Below are 22,858 nucleotides of genomic sequence, written 5' to 3'. Positions count from 1 at the left end.
GATATAGTAGAATCAGCATAAGGTATGTAGGTAACGAATGTAGATACTTGTAACCGGCTGGTTAATGTGAAACAACGAAGTGATTCTGCTATTCCGTGAAGCTCTCCCAACTGTAACGCTTGCTACACCGTGGTCCGGGGCTTGCAAGTTATTAAATTAATTTACTAAATGCTCTTTGGCCACCTTAGTCTACCATTATCGTATCGTAGTTCGGTAATTTTCAGCGACAAAGCACTTTGGAGGCTACACATGATTTACCGCTGCGCTTAACCTTGTTTACGCAAACTATCCCCTGTAAGAGCTTCAGTGAACTGTTCTATGCATAATGGGTGACCACAAGCGAATCGACTTAAGTAAAGACACATCCATTGTTTATATATAAAACTCGTTTATTATATGAAATAGGCTCGCGCTTGACCAAGATCTTACCAAATGTGGTCAGAAGTAAAACACGCTTAGTTATAACATTTTATGTATTTACTAATTTAGTCATATTAATATATAATTCAAATAGAATTGTTAAATACCAAAAGCTGACAACCTTTCAGAAAATTTTCGAAACTATTATTATCACCAATAACATTATTCCCAATTCCCTATCTATTTTATGTGGTCTTTTCACGGTGTTGGCAATGAATGATCTACATCTAACATTTTTTTTAACTTTCACTTGCAATTAACTAGGAGAAATCTTGCAGTTTATGTTTAAAATAGTTATTTTCTAACGATTAAAATTAGATGCGTAATGAAAAACATAGAGTTTCGATACCAGTACGAGTTTAGTAACGTAAAAATTGCGAACTACAAAAAATCAGCATGTTTCGTCAACTATTTACTATTATAATAAAAAAAAAACTGAAAATTATTATGATAGAAAGCGAGACGAAATACTTTTATATTGTCGTTTCATTTTTGGAAATGTGGTTGATAATATTAATCATGATATGAATTCTGATTCCCTGTGTTTCAGTCATCACTATTATTAATATTATTATCACTATAGCTATTTAAGTGGCCGACCGCTAGACCAGGAGAGGCCCTTATTGGTGAGGGGAGACTAATGAACAATATCGAAACAATATTATTTGAACTAATAGAAAACGTCAAGAGCTGTGCAGTGTTCATTTTACACGCCATTAAGCTGAACCGAGCCAAGCGACTGACTTCCGATATTATTGCTACGAGTAGTTCCTCTGGTTAATTGCTTAGTTAGTAACGAAAAATTAGCTCCACTGATTGTTTCCGACATGAACTACATATACATATACACTTGTATCCATATTTTATTTTATAAATGTAAAAGACAGTTTGTTTGTTCGTTAAACAAAGTTTCCAAAGTGCGTAATTCTTTAAATGGTGAGTAATTTGAAATATTTTCCTGAGACAAGATGGCACACATTGTGACGACGAACCCAGATGGAGGAGGAGCCTGGGCATAGGCTTGGTTTTATTTATTAATTTTATTAAAATAAATATAATATTAATTAAGAAAATTATGCTTAACATAATATTTTTACATTCAACTAATACGCTGTTACATTTTGTACAGCGGAAAATGTTATTTACCCCTGAAATTCTAGGCGCCATCATAAAGTGCACTAACTTTTGCCAACAATTTACACAGAGGTCGTCAACTCGTCACGTGGTTCGTAGCTAAGCTGTTTTATGTATAACTTTAGGTTTATAGACATCTTACACTTAAAACAATTTGACCTGATGTAAACTTAAAATAGTATAGGTAGTAGTAGTAGTTTTCATAAGAAATAATCTCGAGCATGACCACGATCTCACCTAATGGTAAGAGTAGATGTGGCCTGTGGTAGAACACGCTTGCCTGGAATTTTTTGTTGGCCACAATTTCACCTGATGGTAAGTAATGATGTAATTTAAGACGGAAGCGTGCTAACTTGTTATGGAGTAGAATGAAAATCCATACCGCTTTCGGTTTCTACACGACATCGTACGGGAACGTTAAATCGCTTGGCGGTACGTCTTTGGCGGTAGGCTAGTAACTAGCCTCTTCAGTCCAGCCGGGGATCAAACCCAGGCCCTCCGTCTTGTAAATAAACCGCGCATACCACTGTGCCACGGAGACGGGAGTCGTAGAGATGCCTATTCACTCTCATCATAAAGATGTCCAGGTTGTAAGAATTAGGAAATACTGCCTGCGGGAGAGAGTTCCATACCCTAGCAGTGCGTATATGAAACGAAGAAGCAAATCGCTACAATGACATACGGATGGACCTACACGGTGTCTTGCGGTGCGATGATAAAAAGATGACGGTTGTACGAGCTCAAAAAGCTCCTGTGCACACTGTCCTCATTTTGTAAAAAACCGAGTGGCGATGGCCAAGGCTTTACATTTTGTCAAAAAGGGTGAGTCTTCACCTATGAGTCTTCTGGCTCGGCGAATAATAAATCAACTTTTAAAATTAAAGAACGTAATAATAATATGTTTTTTTTAGGTTTATAATTGGTCTAATTTAATTTTTGGTCATCCTAGAATATTCTTTAATTGTAATTGAGGCAAAATAGAGATAAATACCGTAGTTTATTATGATAAAATACAACTTTTGAATCTCAGTAGGTAGCTATAGCCTGTAGCTGAAGGTAATCTTAAAAGAGTCATTAATTATTTTCAATATCCAGTGTCTTTGCTGTTATATTAGCGAAGAGATAGACATCTGAAATTAATAGTCGGCCATCTTGATTCAAAGTAATCAGGTAAATAAAGTAAATACCCCTTAAGTATTATAAATGTAGGTAAATGGATAAAAAAGATAAAATTAATTGATTTTCCAAATCAGATTTTTCAAAAAAATCCCGTTTATATATTTCGTTGAACTAAAAACGTCATGATTCTTAACTTCACAAGCTACTTCACTTTAGTTCAGTGGGAACCCCAGAAAACGTTTTTATGTCCGTGGTGGTACCGGCCGATTTATAATGTGAGATATTCTTACGAAGCAGCTCTGTCCAACAAACGTTACAATATATTGTAAAAAAAGGTTGTATTTCATAGTACACAGCAGGTCTTGACAGGTCCTTAAATCTTGCCTTTTATATTACTTCTACGATAGTACTCTCACACATAATGTGAACCAGATATCTATTGCACATACTTTTGTACATGTCATTTCAGTCCGAACTTTCTGCTTTCAAAGTTATCTCACTCTAATGAATGCTTGAGGGTTGCACAGATACGAGTAAAAATACAAACAAATATGTATTTAATATTTCTACAAATATTAAACTAATCTATATATATACAAATGAATCAATGAATGGTAGGGGTAGGGTAGGGATAGTTGAAAGTTTACATCGAGTTTCACGCAGACGAAGTCGCGGGCGTCCGCTAGTATGAAATAAAATAGCGTTGTATATTAGTAATTATATTGTCTATACTTTTTTGTTGTTTTCATCGTCTTCATTGGTAATATTAGTGAGTTGATAGTTGCCAATGTTCTCGGCTTGTTGGACGTTGTCTGGCAATGGCTCGTTGGCGAGGTCTGGTACCAGCATTGTGGTCAGACCAGCCACCACCGAGATGCCACCGAACAGAAATGTTGGTAAACTCTCCATATACTGAGTCTGAAAGAAACGTTAAAAAAAACTCAAAACCAAAAATCAATAATATAAATAGAAGTAAATGAATCTCAGAATTGACCAAACCCACTTAAACTCATAATTTAATTTTGCTGATTCATAAGGGTGCAATAATAATTCACCAAAATATGACCGAGATTTAAACTACGTTTTTTATCATTAAAGTAATCCTTTGGCTCACTATTGTGTAAGAGTCTCCTCTCAGAATTAGAGTATTAAGAAAATTCTCAAAAAAATATATAGGTTATATTATATAAAAAGATTAATTTGTCTCGTATAGGTACAAACGTACACAGTAATAATTGTGTCAAGAGTATTCGAAAATAATATTACAGAAATATCGATACTAAGCCTTTAATACGAATATAGGAGTTGGAATATCTAGAAATCATTACCAATAGTGGCGTCATAGGTGCTAGAATGGATCCAATCCTGCCAATAGCGGAGCACAAGGCGTGCATGGAATTTCTGGAATACGTGGGAAATAATTCCGACGTGTAAATGTAAACTGTGGCAAACGTGAACGTCGATACAAATCTTCCAAGGAAATAGACGCCCGTAGACATCCATATGTATTCTGTAACAATATGCAAATTATTAGTGTTTATAGATTTCCAAATAATTCAATTAAACGACATATATTTTGTTATATATTTATGATTTTAAAATAAGGATTAAGGATAGGCGTGTTTGTGTGTGTAAACTAAAGGAACGTCAGCAAAACTGAAAGGCATTTTTGAATTGTGTATTTTAATGCTATTATAATAGTAAATTTTTAATTGAAGAGTTATAAATAACATTTATAACTCTTTTGTTAAAAATATACTTAAGCCGAACGATTATAAACGTATGATAATTTATAAAATACTTATATAGCAGACAACACAAAAATATATTAATAATTATTATGATTTATAATTTGTCAAAACAAAAAAAAAAGTGATAACTGTAAGTGAGTAAATCTGCATGCATTTATGATATTAGCATCACTTACGTTTAGGCACAAATGGCTGAATGAGGCACAGTAAACCAGCCGATATAAATGATATAAGTAAAGGTTTTTTCCTTTTATAACGTTTCAATATGAACACCATAGCGATACTCGCCGGTATATCGGACAAAGACATTATTCCGATATTCAAATATTTATTTCCAGCTAAAATCCCAACATTCACAATCAAACCAAAGGAAATGAACGTACAAGACGTCCACCATATTAAGCATATCAAAAATCTTTTGATCACTATTCTCGATCGGAAGGTCTCCCTCAGGGCGGAACTCTGGGCCCCGTTTTCTTCACTTTTTATATTGACGAGCGTTTTCTCATCCAACACAATTTTGTTTACTTTCGCCATTTTTAATAGTAAATTGGTTGCATCTTTCCTTTTGCCTTTGCTCAGCAACCATCGCACGCTCTCGTCCATGATGAAGTAGTATAATACGAAAGCGAGCGACGGCGCATAAATCACCCGGACGAAGTGTCTCCAGTACGGAACTAAGTAAGCTGCCGCCGCGAACGCGACACCGCCCAGAGCGGCGACGACGCAAAAAAATATTTGCTGATGGAGTCTGTAGTCGCCATGCATTAGTTCCACTCCTGAAATAAACAATGCAGTTTTATTAGATAACTTAAATAGAAAAAAATCTGTAACTTGCTAGAGTTTTTAAATACCTCGGGAAAACTTTGGATGGCGATACTTTCACCATTAAACATGACATTTTTATATTATGCATAAGTTGCAGGATTCGAAATAACGTTTGTTCATGTCTATCTTATTATACTTATCTAAAAAACAACGCTACTGAATTTCTAATGATTTTAATTAAGCAGAACTTAAATTAAAGAGCATGTTAATGTTATCTATTTGTCCGTTTATTTTCAATGACAATAGAAAAGGAAATTATCATTATCAGAAAAACTAAGGTGGCTGAAGCTAGCGGATTTAAACAAAATTTTGAAAACAATTGTGTGCAATAACAACCCTTATTGAGCCCACTGTTAAGCAGATTCTCGAGCCGAGGTGGTTTTCCTTCACCGTTTGAGACACGTCGTGATATTTAATTTCACGAAATTTACATAACTGAATAGTTAAAGGCATGCACCGGACCGGATTCGGGCCTACGCGCTCTGAGTCGAAGGTACAAATGTTATTTCCACTGGGCTGTCACGGCTCTCAATAAGTTAATTATATTATTATCATTAGATATTGGGCTTTTCCTAATAAATTGAATGAAACGGGATTTCATATTAACCTCTTACCCATTATATAAGCTGGTGAACAATTATCACCGAATGTAGCTTCGAACCACTCAAGTATTATAAAAGCTGTATACGACGTCGCATAACTTTTAGCAAATCCAAAAACAACGGCTGCCAATCCAGCTATAATAATTGCAGCTTTACGACCAATTCTAAAAAAAGAAAATAAAAAAATACGAGTTTTTACAAAATTATGCAGAATGCAATACAAAAACATATGCCCGTTTTAAATAAAATATTTTAATAACCCACTATTTTTTGTCTACTTTACTTTATTATACTATATTATGTTATATTATCTCTAGCAGGCGTCCAGCTGTTTCACCTGCGTAGTTTCCGTTTTCGTGGGAATCTATACTAATATTATAAATGGATAAAAATTTTAATAAAAAAAATTCAACCGACTTCCAACTCAAAAATTAACCTAAACTAAAAAGCAAAAAATAACATGTTACCTATGTGCTACCTTCTGATCAGTTTGAAGGCGGTGCCAAGCCAGTGATGTTTTAATTTAAGCCGTTTAAATTACAAAATTTCTGTGGTTCTTTCAGAAACGGCTTTAATTAAAACATTACACTAGATTTTTATTAAAATTTTTATTTTTAATTTTTAGTGTTAGTACACCTACTGAGTGTGAACAAAAATTAATAATCAATTAGTTGAAACGTTATTTTTTATAATAAGTATCTAAGTCCTACAATCCCAATTTTAATAAAAATACTACCTTAACTCATATATAAAATTTTACTCCCCCTTTATCTACACGTAATATGAATATTCAGAAAAACGTGACAGGTGACTGTCCTCCGTCTTCATCACCAGACCCCCTATGCAGTCACAATCCATATGGTTGAAAAGTTCTCATCAATATAAAATTAAATCAAGTCCAAACACAAGGTAGCTACTGTGAACCGTCGAGGAGTTCCCTTAACTCTCCTTCATCTTCGTCACCAGACGCCTAATACAGTCACAACCTATCCAGGTGGAAAGTTCTCATCAATACAAAATTATCAAGTCAAAACACAAGGTCGCTACTGTGAACCGTTGAGGAGTTCTCTTAACTGTCCATCGTCTTCATCATCAGACCCTTAATACAGTCACAACCCATCTAGGTGGAAAGTTCTCATCAATACAAATAAATCAAGCCCAAACAAAAGGTACCTGCTGTAAATCGTTGACGAGTTCCATCGTCTGTGTTTTGGCTCCATCATCAGATCAACTCCAGACCTTCATAAAATTGTAGTGGTTTAAAATACCTTATGGAAACACTAACAAACGCACTAGCCGTCCCTACAATTTTCGAAAGTTCCCCTCGATTTCTCCAGGATGCCATCATCAGATCCTGACATGAAAAAAATGGGACCACCCTGGAATGAAACCCTTCAAAATAAAAAAAGAATTTTCAAAATCGGTCCACAAATGACGGAATTATCGCTGGACATACATAAAAAAAAAAAAAACATACATACAGTCGAACGTAGAACCTCCTCCTTTTTGGAAGTCGGTTAAAAAGTAAGTCGGTCTGTCTTTTACCTTTTCACGGCTAAGCGGCTGAACCGATCAAGATGAATTTTAGTAGGTATAATGGTAAGTGGGACTTTAGAGCAAAATATAGGGTACTTTTAGACCCTTAAATAAAAATAGAAAGGGGTGAAATAGGGGTTAAAAGTTTGTATGGAAAGTTCTTCATTTTTGGAGTAAGTTTTAAAATTATGTTTATAAATCATGAAAAAAATACGAAATATAATGTGATTAAGAGTTTTTAAAATTCAACCTCTATTTCACCACTTTAGGGTTTGATTAAGTTATAGATTACATTGATTTCCACGCGGACGAAGTCGCGGCCATTCGCTAGTACAGAGGTAAAATATAGTTTATGGAATCAGAAAAAAATATATGATAGAATTTTTAAATAGTAACAAAATATTAATCTTAACCTCTCTATAATATTAGTTTAGAGGAATGAATAAAAGAATGGTACTTGTCAGAAAGCTGTCCTTGTAGGAAGAGTCCGCTCATCAACCCGATGCTGTGAATGGTGCCAACGAAAGTGCGTTTCCAATCCTGGCATGCCAAATTAAACTGGAAAATAGGTTTAAAGCCTGTATTTTATTCAAAATCAAAACTTTAATCAAGACATAGTTATTATACTACGAGTAAGTATTAAGTGCGATATACTAATAGTGACTTATGTATGCACAATAAGTACCTACAACATGGGAGATTTAACATCAAACGTTCAGTTTTGTTTTTATACACCCATTAATCCATGTTTTTGTTTTATAATTTGTAAGGAATTTGTCCTCGAATCCAACTTGAACTATTTCACGTGGAATCCCAAGCATTTTATTTAGGTGATAGGTAGTTTTAGTTATATTTACCTCAGCAACAAAACTGTCATCTCTTTTGTAAATCCATTCATCACAAGTTTGTACGAGTGAGGTATTGAAGCCGAAATCCGAGCAGTCGTTGTTGACTGAAGCATATCTATCACAACCTCTGGAGTTCTGTGGCGCCGCGACATTGTACCACGAGGGCCGAAACACATCGCTTTGTGTCTCGCATTTGTCTATTTTACATCTATGAGTAAAATAAAGCAAAAAGTTAATTACTATTTTTACGTCCGAAAGGGATGGATAGTAAACAAATGAACGAAATGCGTATGTTGAGATGGATGTGTGGTGTGTCAAGAATAGATAAAATAAGGAATGAGTATATAAGAGGAAGTCTGAAGGTGGCGCCAGTGACACAAAAATTGAGGAGTAGAAGGTTAGCTTGATATGGACATGTAATGCGTAGAGAGGAAAGTCATATTACTAGAAAAATGTTAAATGTGCAAGTGGAAGGTCATAAGAGGAGAGGAAGGCCAAAGAAGAGATGGTTGGATTGTGTGAAAGAGGACATGTGTGTAAAAGGAGTGGATGATGAGTTGACGAGTAATAGAGACGAATGGAAAAGATTGACATATTTTCCGACCCCACTTAAGTGGGATAAGGGTAAGGAGATGATGATGACGTCGTAAACATTTATACAGTCAATTAATATCTCTGTCATTTCATCGTTATCATTATCACCCCGTTACTGCTGAGCACTACTCTCCTCTCAGAATGAGAGGTGTTAGGCGTGTGGTCTAACCCCTAACCTTTTATCTAACACACTTCTAACAATGCAGGTTTCCTCACGTTTTAGACACGTGATATTTAATTTTTAAAAATGTACACAACTGAAAAGTTTGAGGTTCAAGCCCTGGACCGGATTCGAGACTACATCCTCCGGAATCGGAGGCAGAGGATATCCACTGGGCTACCACATCTGTCATGTAATGAGGATCATTTTAGCATGAGTAATTTTTGTGCAATGAGGCTGTATAAATAACTTAGTGGTATTTTAAAGTAAGTAAAGTAAGACATCTATACTCTACACTAATATATAAAGCTGAAGAGTTTGTTTGTTTGTTTGATTGAACGCGCTAATCTCAGGAACAACTAGTCCGATTTGAAAAATTCTTTCAATGTTAGATAGCCCATTTATTGAGGAAGGCTATAGGCTATAAATTATCGCCCTATTCCTACGGGAACGGGAACCACGCGAGTGAAACCGCGTCAGCTAGTCTCTTATAAAAACCGTGCAGATATTCTGAACTTGTTAAATTATAGATCGCCCCACCTGTACGGCGTCTCCTCTGCGACTATGATATAGTTAATACAATGCATACAATTGTTGAAGAACGCAAAACTGATCAACAGTATGGCCCGGATATTGTAACGGTTAAACGGACCAAACGTTTTTAGAACGTCGTCCAAATGCACGCTGTTATCATTGGAGTTTACAACCATTTTATATTTAAATTATCAATCACTTTCTACAAAACATTCCTTTATTTTCATTTACAAAACTACATAAACTTATACAATTTTCCACGACATCACAGAGCTTTCACAAATTCGAAGAACAAAGTTTTTTTATCTATAGAATCAGTTTTTCTTCATTGTAAAATTATATTGAGAGATTCTGGATTATTCACACAAAAGTATGGTATTTTTTCAAGATGTTCTACGCTCTTCAGTAATCACTTTGTATACAGCTTTTCTATCTTAAGCATTTTGTAATTAAATGATTAGTAGATATTAAAAGAAGACTCAAACGTTTAAGTTTTAAACTAATAAGTTAAAATTAACACGAATTACGAGAAATTTTCAACACTAATCACATCACATCATCTTTACACGTGACCATGTCCATTTAAACATGTTCAACTTGCCCTGTCGAAGAACTCGACATTTGCTGTATTATTTCTGGGTAACAAAGAAGTATGATAACCATATAAATATTATACGTCGGAAAGTCCCGGAATCTTACGCGATGCTTACAATCCATATAGGCATATTTTTCTAAATCCTTCATTTAAAATCTTATAAGATTGTGACGAATAACAATAATAATTCATATTTTATGATTTTATATGATTATAAAGTCACCATCTATACTAATATTATAAAGCTGAAGAGTTTGTTTGTTTGTTTGATTGAACGCGCAAATCTCTGGAACTACTGGTCCGATTTGAAAAATTCTTTCAGTGTTAGTTGTCCCATATTCCTAAAGGAACGGGAACCACGCGGGTGAAACCGCGCGGCGTCAGCTAGTCATTCATAATTTCGAGGTACTTCCCATTTAAATTAATTTTACTTTCTTGCCAATGACAATAATAATAAAAATCATTTATTCAGCCAAATACATAAAATAAACAAAAGAAAACCAAAACAAGTTTTGTTTGGGTAATCGTGAACAAAGATACTGAATAAAAGCCTTTTTGTTCATAAAGTCAGTGTGGTCACTCTAAATGCGCCTAACAGTAAGATGGCTTGTTTCCGTCTGTTCTCTCAGTAATGAGATAAGTGCTGACTGATGACCAGCTTCCGATACAACAGTAGGTAGGTACATAGGCGGTGAGAATGGAGACATTAAGTGGACACGTGTGAACACACAAACAGCTTCACACTTACCCTAACTATATTATAAATGTATGTTACACTTTTATGAAAACGCAGTGTTGGTCGACCCCCCATTAGGTGAACTGACAACATCAAGCGAGTAGTTCGATGGATGCAGATGGCTCAGGATCGTGATGTTTGTAAGTCCCTACGAAATCCATCGGTTGTGATGATGATGATGATGACGATGATGAAACTTTACTAATAGAAAGTTACATTCAGCGAGTAACATAGGCTATAAAAGGTAACATAATTATTAACGACCCATATTCGGCTCACAGTTGAACACGAGAGAGAACAGAGTCTGATAGAAGATATCAGAATGAGAGGGTTAGGCTTTAGTTCACCACGCTAGCCAAATGTGGATTCGCAGTCTTCACACCTAGAGAATTAAGAAAATTCTCAGGTATGCAAATGTTTTTCCTTCACCGTTTGAGACACGTGATATTTCTTAAAGTCGTAGTGGGTCACGTGTCAGGCTATAAAAATATTTTTCTTTTATTTAAAGATTTTCAGTAGCATTCTGTAGGCCTAAATTGCATCTCTCTCATCTCATCTCAAGATGAGAGAGACAAACGGCGACCAATATCGGAGTGGAATTGAATTTTGCGCTCTTTTTGGTTGCGTCGGAAAATATTTAAATTATCCAACACAAAAATAATCTTTCAATTGAAACGAGTAATGCCTGAGATTAGCGCATTCAAGCAAACAAAGATACTCTTCAACTATATCTATATAGTCTGACAAATTCGTTGATGACATTCCCATGATATGCGGGCGACGGGGGGAAATCGTGCATGCGGGGATGTGAGGTGCATCAGTCGTGGGTTTTTCATTCTATTTTTTTATTCTTTACAATTAAATCCTTGACTACAATCTCACCTGATGGTAAGTGATGATGCAATCTAAAAAGGAAGCGGGCTAACTTCTTAGGATGAGGATGAAAATCCACACCCCATTTTGGTTTGTACACGGCATCGTACCGAAATGCTAAATCGCTTGGCGGTACGCCTTTGCTGGTAGGGTGGTAACTAGCCACGGCCGAAGTCTCCCACCAGCCAGACCTGGACAAATTAAGAAAATCTCAATCTGCTCAGCCGGGGATCGAACCCAGGACCTCCATCTTGTAAATGCACCGCGCATACCACTGCGCCACGGAGGCCGTCGAAACATTCATCGCTACACGCCCTCCGGCCCGCGCAGACCATCGGGAGTGTTACGAACGAAGTTGCCAACCTATAGGTATTTTAATATAATATTAGTATAGATTATAATATCTAAAGAGAACACTCAGCCATATTGCCTAGTATTATATCACAAACCTATACGTTGACTCGTGTCAAGGGTTCTATTAACAGGCAAGTGTGCTAAGGTAGTATAGCCGGCAGCAATCTGCAGTGAATCAGGAGATACGGAGCCCAATTGAAGCGGGAGATAGTTTCTGTAAGCGGCGCACCTAGTGCTAGTAATCTACTAATCAAAGCCATTGTGAGACGGCGGCTCTGTCTGGGTTCAACTAATTACCTACTCGGTTCACTAATATCTGTTACTCACGGACGTAGAGTTTATACAACTAACATCTAATCGAGCTTGTGCTTTTTAGGGTGTTGTACTTCAAAAAGGTAAAAGAACCCTTATAAAATCACTTTGTCTGTCTGTCCGCCCGTCTGTCAAGACCCGGGTAAGGTTATGTAAGGAAGTCTACAGTCACTTGAATTTGTGAAAATATCAAACTTCAAAATAAGTGAAAGTGAAAAAAGATACCGTTTATGTAATAAAAGTAATACCGTCTTATACCTATTGTAAGTAGTAAGTAACCTATAGAGAAAAATCTGAAAACTATATATTTGTAATGAAGTCATAAAAAATATAGTTTTATTTTAAAGTATGTAAATCAATAGGGTACCCTCAGTGGGTGAATCCGAATCGTACTTGTCCAGTTCTTTACATAATAATAATGTTAGTCTTTTTTAGTCTAATTAGTATTATAATTTTAATAATGTCATGTTTTAGTCTGTAAATTTGTATGAGAATTCAAAGTTGTAAATAGTACTGTGGGGGTAATCCCTATTTTGGTCTTTATTATCAGCCTATTAAAATAACCATCAAATCAATTGACAAAGTATCATCTACATAATGTATGATATCCACCAGTAAGCACCGGATGTCATTTGTTACATATAATCTCAATTTCATTTATGTCAACCAGTATACATTAAAGATTTATATTTACTGAGTAATTCTTCAACGAAAATTAATTTTATTTTACTCGATGTTTATAATGCAAGTGTGTCACACTGTCAAATCGGAAACTAGAAACTCATGCATTATTATACGAGATGAACTGTACCACAGCCTCAAAACAATTACCGCCGACAATAACTACCATATTCATATAATATTCTAATAATTTAATGCAACGTTATAACAATTATTATACAGGGTGCTCGGGAGTATTTCCCATAACTTTAAGGTGTGGACGAGTCCACTTATAGGAGCTAAACTGCATAACTAATTTTTTCAACTAAAAATAAAAACTTTTTATTTTCATTTTTTCGTACAAAGTAATTCAAATATTTCCGACAATCCATATAACACTCGCCTTTAGGTAAAATGAAAAGAAATATTTTTTTATTTAATGAACTCAATAATGTGGTCAAGTAACTGTAATTGACCACATTTTTGACGAGAGCGACGAGATAGTTGCAATTGGCACTCCGCGCTTCACCAGTTAGCTACTTCGTGATATATTTTATCAATAAATAAGTTTCGCTACGTCATTATGCGTGGATGCGTGCGACACGTTTCAAGATATTTTACAAAAGAAATATTATTTATTCCGAAAATATAAATTTTTGATCATGTTTCTTAAACATATTTAATTAATTTTCTAAAGTAAGGTGGATTTACAAGACAAAGGTCGATCCCTGGCTGAGCCGATTAAGGTTTTCTTAAGTGGTCCAGGTCTGGCTGGCTTCAACTATCTACCACCCTACCGGCAAAGACGTACCGTGAAGCGATTTAGTGTTCCGACACGAACGATGTCGTGTAGAAACCGAAAGGAGTGTGGATCTTCATCCTACTTCAAACAAGTTAGCCCACTTCCATCTTACATTGCATCATCACTTACCATCTAGGTGAGATTGTGTTCAAGGGCTAGCTTGTAAATAATAAAAACACAAAACAAAAATAACTTCATGTAGAATGTTGTCATACCTTGTTCTTATTAATACACAACAATGCCGGATTTTAGACCATCAGTAATGAGTCCTCTCAGAATCTTCGTATTAGGGTAGGTGGTGCATTTTTGCTTGTTCATACAAGCAAAAATGCTCTCTATTGTGTAAATTGGATCTAAATCTAAATTGGAGAAGTAATGTTCCATTTTTTATCGTCTGACGTTATTTGCTTTCTCTATTTAAATACTGTTTGCACATCACTGTTCATTAGGGTGTCCCAGGCTAAGGGAGAATTTTTTTTTTTCTAATTTCAAAATGCATACCCTTTAATTTTTTTTCATTTAACTCCAAAAACTTAAATATTGAATATTATTAAGATCTGATAACGATAACCCGTGCTGACTTGACGGCAAAGATTAGGCTGAAAAGTTAGTATGGAGCTATAGGGACATAGTGTTCCTTAATTTATATTCAGTAAATAAAACACATTTATATTATTTATTAAGTATTTAAAGTAAAATACACATTAATCATTAAATCTTTTCAAATTTTGCTTTTATACAATTATGATATACGTTTCCATATATCTTGTAATAATAATTGCTTTTGCTCCTCTATAACATTGATCAAACCATGAAAGTTTTTCATTAATTAAACCGCTCTTTCTGCTGAAACATGTCTCTCAGTGTCAATAGTTTCCTTTTAGCTTGTTGGAACGAATCATCATTTGACATGAACAGAACATGAACAGTGTTCATCCATAAACTAGTACAAGTTCACGCAACTTGTGAACGTGTCATATGCTCAGGCTTCTGTGGAGAGCTATAAGTCTCATTTTGCTCATCAGGAGTTTAGCAAATGTTTGCTCAGTGTTAATTAAAACGATATTGCTCTGTGGCAGCGCTATCCGGAAAAATAGCCACTCTAGAACTGAGCGCGTGGAATTGATCTATATTGCTACTTCTGTTTTAATGACAATGGCTTGAGATCAAGTACAAGTTAGTGCCGTGTTTTCTTTATATAAAAGGGAGAGAAAGTAGAATTTCTCTGCTATTTTCTATTTCTTTTATATACTACTGCGTTGGTCCAGTAGTTAACCTGTTCATTAGTGGAAATTTCGATTCCTGGTTTGGGCTATGAAATATTGAATATTTGTTAGCAATTTTTCAACAATGAGTATCTACAGCGTGTGTAACACAGTGGGTGATTGAAATTGATTGAAATAAAGCTTTTTCTTTAGAGTTCATCTATATCATAATACCCGACAGGTATGGAGCCGTGATAGCTCAGTGGATATGACCTCGGCTCGGTTCGAATCCGGTCCGGGGAATGCACCTCCAACTTTTCAGTTGTGCGCATTTTAAGAAATTAAATATTACGTGTCTCAAACGGTGAAGGAAAACACCGTGAGGAAACCTGTATACCAGAGAATTTTCTTAAATTCTCTGTGTGTGGTGATGTCTGCCAATCCGCATTGGGCCAGCGTGGTGGACTATTGGCCTAATCCCTCTCATTCTGAGAGTAGACTCGAGCTCAGCAGTGAGCCGAATATGGGTTGATAACGACGATAATACCCGACGCCACCACGCAGTTACACTCACGCAGTTTCACCCTGCGATAATACGGGGATAAAAATATGGCTCCAAAGATTACCTACCTACCACACACACACGCGCGCACACACGCACGCACCCATACGCGAAGTACTACAAACTAATTTACAACTTTACTTCTTTACAATATTAAGTTTATAGATTTAGCAGAACTCAGAAGCGGATTGAAAAAATAAGAAAACCAATGTTGACAGAATAATCAATAACAGGCAGATAGAGCGAACGAAACACGAGCGACGGTGTCGCTCCAAATACCAAAGTCAAACATTTTAAAGACTGTACGACACGAAGGCTCGCATAACGATATCATACGACTTTCGATATTATTCAAGTAAAATGTTTTTAAATGTTCACAAAAACTAAAGAAATAAGATGGTGTATTTTTTTATTGGTAATTATTGATTATTATATTAATTTCACGTAATTGTTGTTAGTATTAAATTTTTAAATACAAATTATGAAAAAAAGTTTGTATATGCGGATGTCAAGGAGACGCGTGACGTTTGTTTTTTTATGGGTTTCACGCTGCTGTATTTACACATTCTGTATGATCTTTATTCTGTGTGTTGAACGAAGAATGTTGAAATTCACAACTTTCAAATTTAACTAACAAATCAAAATATAATATACGGCCAAAAGAAATATAATATTATATAATTAAAATATAGTATAATATTATTTTATTATAATTTGACGGCCTCCGTGGCGCAGTGGTATGCGCGGTGGATTTACAAGACGGAGGTCCTGGGTTCGATCCCCGGCTGGGCCGATTGAGGTTTTCTTAATTAGTCCAGGTCTGGCTGGTGGGAGGCTTCGGCCGTGGCTAGTTACCACCTTACCGACAAAGACGTACCGCCAAGCGATTTAGCGTTCCGGTACGATGTCGTGTAGAAACCGAAAGGGGTGTGAATTTTCATCCTCCTCTTAACAACAAGTTAGCTCGCTTCCATCTTTGATTGCATCATCACTTACCATCAGATGAGATTGTAATCAAGGGTTAACTTGTAAAGAATAAAAAAAAAAAAAACCTTGAGCACTCCTTAGACCAGTTGTTTCCGCCCGGCCGCCCCCACCTACTAACTCGCGCTCTTCACTATTATTTTAATGAGGCATGTCTGACTGTAGCAGGCTCATTTAGTATGACATTGATTTATTTTATAATTAATTTAGCCAGCATAAATTAATGTAAATTAAGTAAAAATAGTATAATTTTAGCAAGACATAAATATTTAAACGTCTAGACGGTGCAAGCTAAATTGTCTTATATTATTAAGTTGATAAGACTGCTTTTGATATTATACGTAAGATGCTCATTTACATTAGAAGGTTATTATCCTACTAATAAGTATAACAAGTATGTGAAAATTAGTATTATAAAAATAATTTTTTGGTTAGTAGGTACTATAAAAGTAATAACAAATGGTGCACATTTTATTTTTAATATAGGATATATTTTTTACATCGGTCTGTCTGTTTGAAATAATCGCCAAGATAAGCGATTTAGCGTTCCGGTGTGATGTCGTGTGATAGCCCAGTGGAGAGAGGGGTGATAGTCCAGTGGATATGACCTCTGCCTTCGTTTCCGGAGGGTGTGGATTGGAATCCGGTCCAGGGCATGCACCTCCAACTTTTCAGTTGTGTGCATTATAGGAAATTAAATATCGCGTGTCTCAAACAGTGAAGGAAAATATCATGAAGAAACCTGCATACCAGAAAATTTTCTTCGCATTGGACCAGCGTGGTGGACTATTGGCCTAACCTCTCTCGTTCTGAGAGGAGACTCGAGCTCACCAGTGAGCCGAATATGGGTTGATAATGATGATAGCACTTACCATTAAGTGGAATTGTAGTCAAGGACTAACTTGTAAAAAAAAAATAGCTAAAGTGTAAGTGTAAAAAAAAATAGTAAAGAACGTCCTTAAGACGTCTGTGTTTCCTGCCATCTTCAAGGCAAGAGTGAATAGGCACTTTTTAGACAAGCGAGTTACACATCCTAGACCTCATCTTTACTTTCCATCATAATTGTAGTCAAGCGCAAGCTTCTTAAGTATAAAAAAAATAGCCACGGTTCTTGCAGAAAAACAGAATTTCAAGCGAACAGAGTCGCGGGCGTCTGCTATAGGTATTTAATAAAATAATCGTTATGCTAATGCGTTTTTAACTACCTCATCGCAAAGCGTTATCATCTGAACGTGAATATTAAACACTTTGTCGGAAGTGTTAGTTTAACAAAGTAACACTTTACCCACGAAACGTAAAAATAATAATAATCAGTATTAACTACAGGCTACAGTGCAATGAAAAGTTGCTTCAATTGCATCACTTTAATATTATAAATGCGACGAAATTTCGCATATTTTGCTCCTCATTTAATTTTATAACATTATTTAATTTATAAGTGTACACCAAATGAATACGCCGATAATACGTCAGGTAAATAAACAATAATGAAGTTATTCTTACCAGCCTAGTTGATTTGATGGTTAGCCTGTGTGGTTCCATATAACAAGTTGTTGGGTACGACTTCTTTGATACTATGTTACGAGTTCCTCGATTGCAGGTGGTATTAACATTCATTATTTATGTTATTGTAGAGAGGAGGCATCAGTGTTGGTATAAATAAGAGGGTATTTCATGACTTGAGCTCAGTTGTTTGTTAGGCAGCGTAGATACCGTCACGCTGCCAGTCGCGTGAGTGATTTTGTGCAATAATGTTTTGCGTTGTAATTATTATTTATCATAAATTGTTGTGTGGGCATGGAGAACATGTCGGGATGCCAAAAGGAGTAGGTTGATGCATTTTAAAAGGATCTCTTAAACCTACTCCCAAAGTCACAAGTCTTAAGCTCTGCTCGAGGTGTTTCCTCTGCCACAAAATAATGGTACGGATACTGTTGCTGATACTCGTCATGTCACAATTATATTGAGCTTTTTTTTCTTCCAAGATTTTTTCAGTAAAAAAATTCAGTTGGGAAATTGGTGGTCGTACTACGTTAAGCCGTACCACGGTCATGGTCATTATCATTAACTTTTGATAGTGATGAGTGATGAGAATTTATCATTATCACTATTAACCCGCCAATTAATTGGAGTAACATCGTAGATCTATACTTTATATCTCCTCTTGTATATAAACTAACCACATCGCCATTATGTAGTCTGTAGGAATGTTTGCATCTTCCGGTACCGTAGCTCCACAAGTTGTCTCATCAGATTCCATTCTGTTTCTCTGGCTTGATCAATAATAGGAAAAAAGAGTTTAATAATAAGAAACCGACAGTTTCGGTCTACAGTAAGTCACGAAAAATGGTTGAACGAATGAAATCGAAGTGTCTGTCTTTGATTATAAATAACTGCGATTTATAAAGTGCTTTCACGATATCTAAACACATACAAGCCTTTTTGAAATTTTTGTCTCTCGGTCTATCTGTTGGTCCGGGTTTATGAGGGGAACAGCTGAGCCGATTTCTATGGCTCTTTCACTGGAAGAGTAAGGAGGTTATTGTGTAACATATAGACTTTTTATCCCGCAAAAATCAATAATTCCTACAGGATTTGATTTGAATTTCACGGGCGGGCGTCTGCTAATTAACATAAGATTCCTCAATGCAAGTTTTTGATTTCCAGATGTTCGTGGTGAGTTCAATGCTTCTGGCAGGTATATCAACTGGCGGAATCATGGGGGTGCCCAGCGTCATGCTGCAACAATTGAAAAAGAATGACAGTCTGATCGAAATAGACTTGGATACTGAATCATGGATCGGTAACTACCTTTTCTTTGTAACATACTCACACGATAAAACTAAAAACATTCTTTAATAAGTCATGGTAAAAAAAACATATTAAGAATCTATAGCTGATTTAGAATTAACTTCAAATTAGATCAGTGTAAGTCTAAGGCTCAGCGTTAAATGAAATAGAAAATAGAAAAGCATAAAGTCCCCACCAAAAACTTGACGATTACCAAGACCGAAAAAACAGATAAACTGAACCAACCAGAAAATAAATGGAAAACGTCATATTATACAGGACATCGTATTACTAGTGCTATTCAATGACCGTCTACCTAAGGAATTTATGTTAGTACAAATTATTCTTGTCGGCTGAAATGAGCCTACAAATGATTTAATTAGCCTCGAAATTGATTGAATTGGATAAAATTTGCAGCAGCGTAATATTTCCAAGGTTTTATACCCTTTTAGTATGAGTTGCGCTTCAATTATGTTGATGACTATAGATTAACTACATACATTTTTCGTTTCAGCTTCAGTTCACGGTTTTGCGGGGATCCCGAGCATTCTCATCCCATACCTAATGCAGTTCTGGGGAAGGCGTTTTGGATTTCGCTTTAGCTGTCTCGCTGTTTTGATCGGCTGGATCACCCTGTGCTTCGCCAATAGCTCCCTCGTCATCATCATCGCAGAAATCTTCCAAGGTGCAGGAGTTAAGAGTCTACTCCTAGTGGGTATGGTGATAATCAGTGAAATGGTTGAGCCCAAAATCAGGAACCAATCAATTGCGTTGTACGGTGTCATTCAAACATTCGTAGTGCTGATCATTCACACGGCAGGGAACTACGTTCACTGGAAAACAATAAGTCTAACCATGTGTTTTCCGCTCTCGTTAGCGATAATTTTCACTTTTATTTATCCCGAATCGCCGGCCTGGTTGGCCTACAAAGGTAGATTTGAGGAGAGCAAAAAATCCTTCGTATGGCTACGGGGCAAAAATAAAGAGTCGCTTGTGGAGATGAATGCTCTTTTTACAGCTCAAAGAGACTTTTTGCGAATGGAAATGTCCACGAAATATTCCAACCGCAGTAAGCCGCTAATGAGGATGTTGTGGCGAAAAATAAGCGCACGAGACTTTTACTTGCCGATTTTCCATATGTTCGTGTTACAATCGTGTTATTATTGGAGCGGGAATTTATTGATAGTTGTATACGCCATCAATTTAGTTGGTAAAGTTATAGATGATAGTGACTCTGCTTTTGTTGCCATGATTTTAATCGATATAGCTTTTATAATTGGTAACGTAAGTTGTCCTATTTTACTCAGATATTTTGGAAACAAGACTATCATGTTACCGGGCGGAGCGCTTTCTATTCTGTTTTTGTTATGTACCTCTGCCGTTTTGTATTTACAAGAAATAGGTACTATAGCAAGTGACTCAACGCTTTGCTTGTATTTCTTAGTAGGTTTCATGGTATGCTCTTCCACTGCTGTCTATATGATTCCTTTCGGCGTAACAACAGAAATTGTGCCTTTGCGACACCGTGATGTAGCTGGATCGTTTTTCATAATTATTATGAGTGTGTCTTATACCACTTCACTTAAAGTTGCTCCGTATTTAATCATACATTTAGGGATTTACGGGATATTCTTACTCTATGCCGCTATTTTGACTTGCTGCCTGCTGTGGGTTTGGAAATACGTTCCTGAAACAAGAAACAAAACACTGCAAAGTATAGAGGAACACTTCATAAAAAGCAATATAGATTCACGTATTGTTGACGAAGAAATAAACGAAAATGTTCATTTGAATAATATCAAATAAAAACTCTGTATCAAACTCGGCCAACCCACGTTAGAGCTGCATGGTGAGTGTAAGCTCTATATTCCCTCCTACAAAGAGTGGGGACTTTGCCCTGTAGTGGGCCGTTAAAATAGACTGATGATGAGGATGATGAGAAATTCATTGTTTAAGCATTATATTGAAATTATGTCATTCACTCAGAGGCACAATTATCCGCCCACTTTTATATGCGCGAGTATACTAAAATGGGCGGATAATTGTGCCTCTGAGTATATAGTTAGTAAGATAAATTATTACTAAGTAAGTTAAATTATGATAGTATATAGACATAAGTAAACGTTCTAAAATGTATATAAAATAATATTAATAAAGTTAAAAGTAAATTAAATCAGAAAACCTCTATTATGTCTGAGCTCAAAGCTATTGATTGCAAGAATGTAATGGACCCAATCGCAATCACTTTAGAGAAAATTGTAAATGAAAAGACTAATTAGTAATTACAGTATCCAGTAATTGGAGAGCTTGCTACAGTTGTTATTGACAGGTGACTGACTGGATAATAAAGGTCTAGAATTAAGTAAATAATTAACAATTTTCGTAATGCCAATAAAGTGAACAGTCCGAAGATAAAAGGTTAAAAGTCATAGAACAAAAATCCTGCATTTCATGTACCTACTAATAAAAAAAATCCATTATATTGTACATAAAGGGAGATGAGGTCAGAGTGCCTAGTGGGAGTTTTCATACTGTGACTATCGCGTAAACGTAAACGCGAATTTTTAAGGTATTGAAACAGCACCATTTAGTGGCACTACTGCACAACTATTTCAATTCCTTACAAATTCGCCTTTACGGTTACGCGATAGTCACAGTATGAAAACATTGAAAACTGCCACTAGGCACACTGTAAAAGAACCAAACGCAACGCAAAACGGAATTGGCGGAGGCGGGTATTCTCGCGCTATAAATTATTTCATACTAGCAAAAGCCCTACGGTTTTACCCGTGTAGTTTAATTCGGGGATAAAATATAGCATATGTTCGGTGAAGAGGTAGTTTTCTAATGGTGAAAGGATTTTTAAATAAATAAGGTCCAGGAGTTTCAGAACCTGCAATGCAAATAGTTTGAGAAAAATCGTTACAAACGTAATGTATAATACTATATTATAAAACAGGGATAATATCCCAACATCCTATATAATAATTATAATATTACTTTAGGTTTCGTGTTTTTATTTTTCAGTGTATAGGTGTAACAATTTTCCGCAAAATAACATCCGCCTTTCAACATATCCGTATTCTACTTTTATCCCTAGCGGTAAAAATTGCATTTCCTTCTGATCGGTCAGCGTCACACGTGACATTTCGCAAACGTCAGTTGGAGCCAATTCAATAAACCAACTGCAGTGCCGAGGACGTTTCAAATTCGTTATTCTAAGGTGACCACCGACGCCCGGGCTTCCTTCCGCCTTCATGTTTTATTAATAAGGCTGCATCAGCTACAGAGCACGAGTGGCAATATACTTGAGAAAAAATGCGCAACTTACAATCTTCTAAGTACTTATGGAAGCCTGGTATATTATTATTTACTATCAGAACTATGAGGGTGACATACCCTGCTGTTTTACCCTCTTAGTTCCTATTCTCGTGGCAAAATGGAGATAAAATATGGTCT

The 22,858-nt window shown here is 35.9% G+C and overlaps 2 protein-coding genes across 2 annotated transcripts; one reads left to right on the top strand and one right to left on the bottom strand.

Moving 5' to 3' along the window:
• Positions 1–3,298: 3,298 nt before the first annotated feature.
• Positions 3,299–10,141, bottom strand: LOC112050240 (organic cation transporter protein-like). The gene is made up of 7 exons (XM_024088460.2): positions 9,533–10,141; positions 8,248–8,446; positions 7,848–7,948; positions 5,867–6,018; positions 4,601–5,203; positions 4,002–4,183; positions 3,299–3,591 (listed from the first exon to the last, which is right to left on the bottom strand). Exons 1-7 carry the CDS (start codon positions 9,700–9,702, stop codon positions 3,400–3,402), a joined length of 1,599 nt encoding a protein of 532 aa, XP_023944228.2. The 5' UTR covers positions 9,703–10,141; the 3' UTR covers positions 3,299–3,399.
• A 7,728-nt stretch (positions 10,142–17,869) lies between these two features.
• LOC112050229 (facilitated trehalose transporter Tret1-like) lies at positions 17,870–21,580 on the top strand. The gene is made up of 3 exons (XM_024088446.2): positions 17,870–18,082; positions 19,277–19,412; positions 19,914–21,580. The coding sequence occupies exons 1-3, from the start codon at positions 18,059–18,061 to the stop codon at positions 21,203–21,205; spliced, it is 1,452 nt and encodes a 483-aa protein (XP_023944214.2). The 5' UTR covers positions 17,870–18,058; the 3' UTR covers positions 21,206–21,580.
• The last annotated feature ends 1,278 nt before the right edge of the window (positions 21,581–22,858 follow it).

The sequence above is a fragment of the Bicyclus anynana genome, chromosome 6, assembly GCF_947172395.1.
Source record: "Bicyclus anynana chromosome 6, ilBicAnyn1.1, whole genome shotgun sequence".
Taxonomy (NCBI): domain Eukaryota; kingdom Metazoa; phylum Arthropoda; class Insecta; order Lepidoptera; family Nymphalidae; genus Bicyclus; species Bicyclus anynana.
Note: the sequence above shows the minus strand (reverse complement) of the source record. Positions and strands in the feature narration are given on the sequence as shown.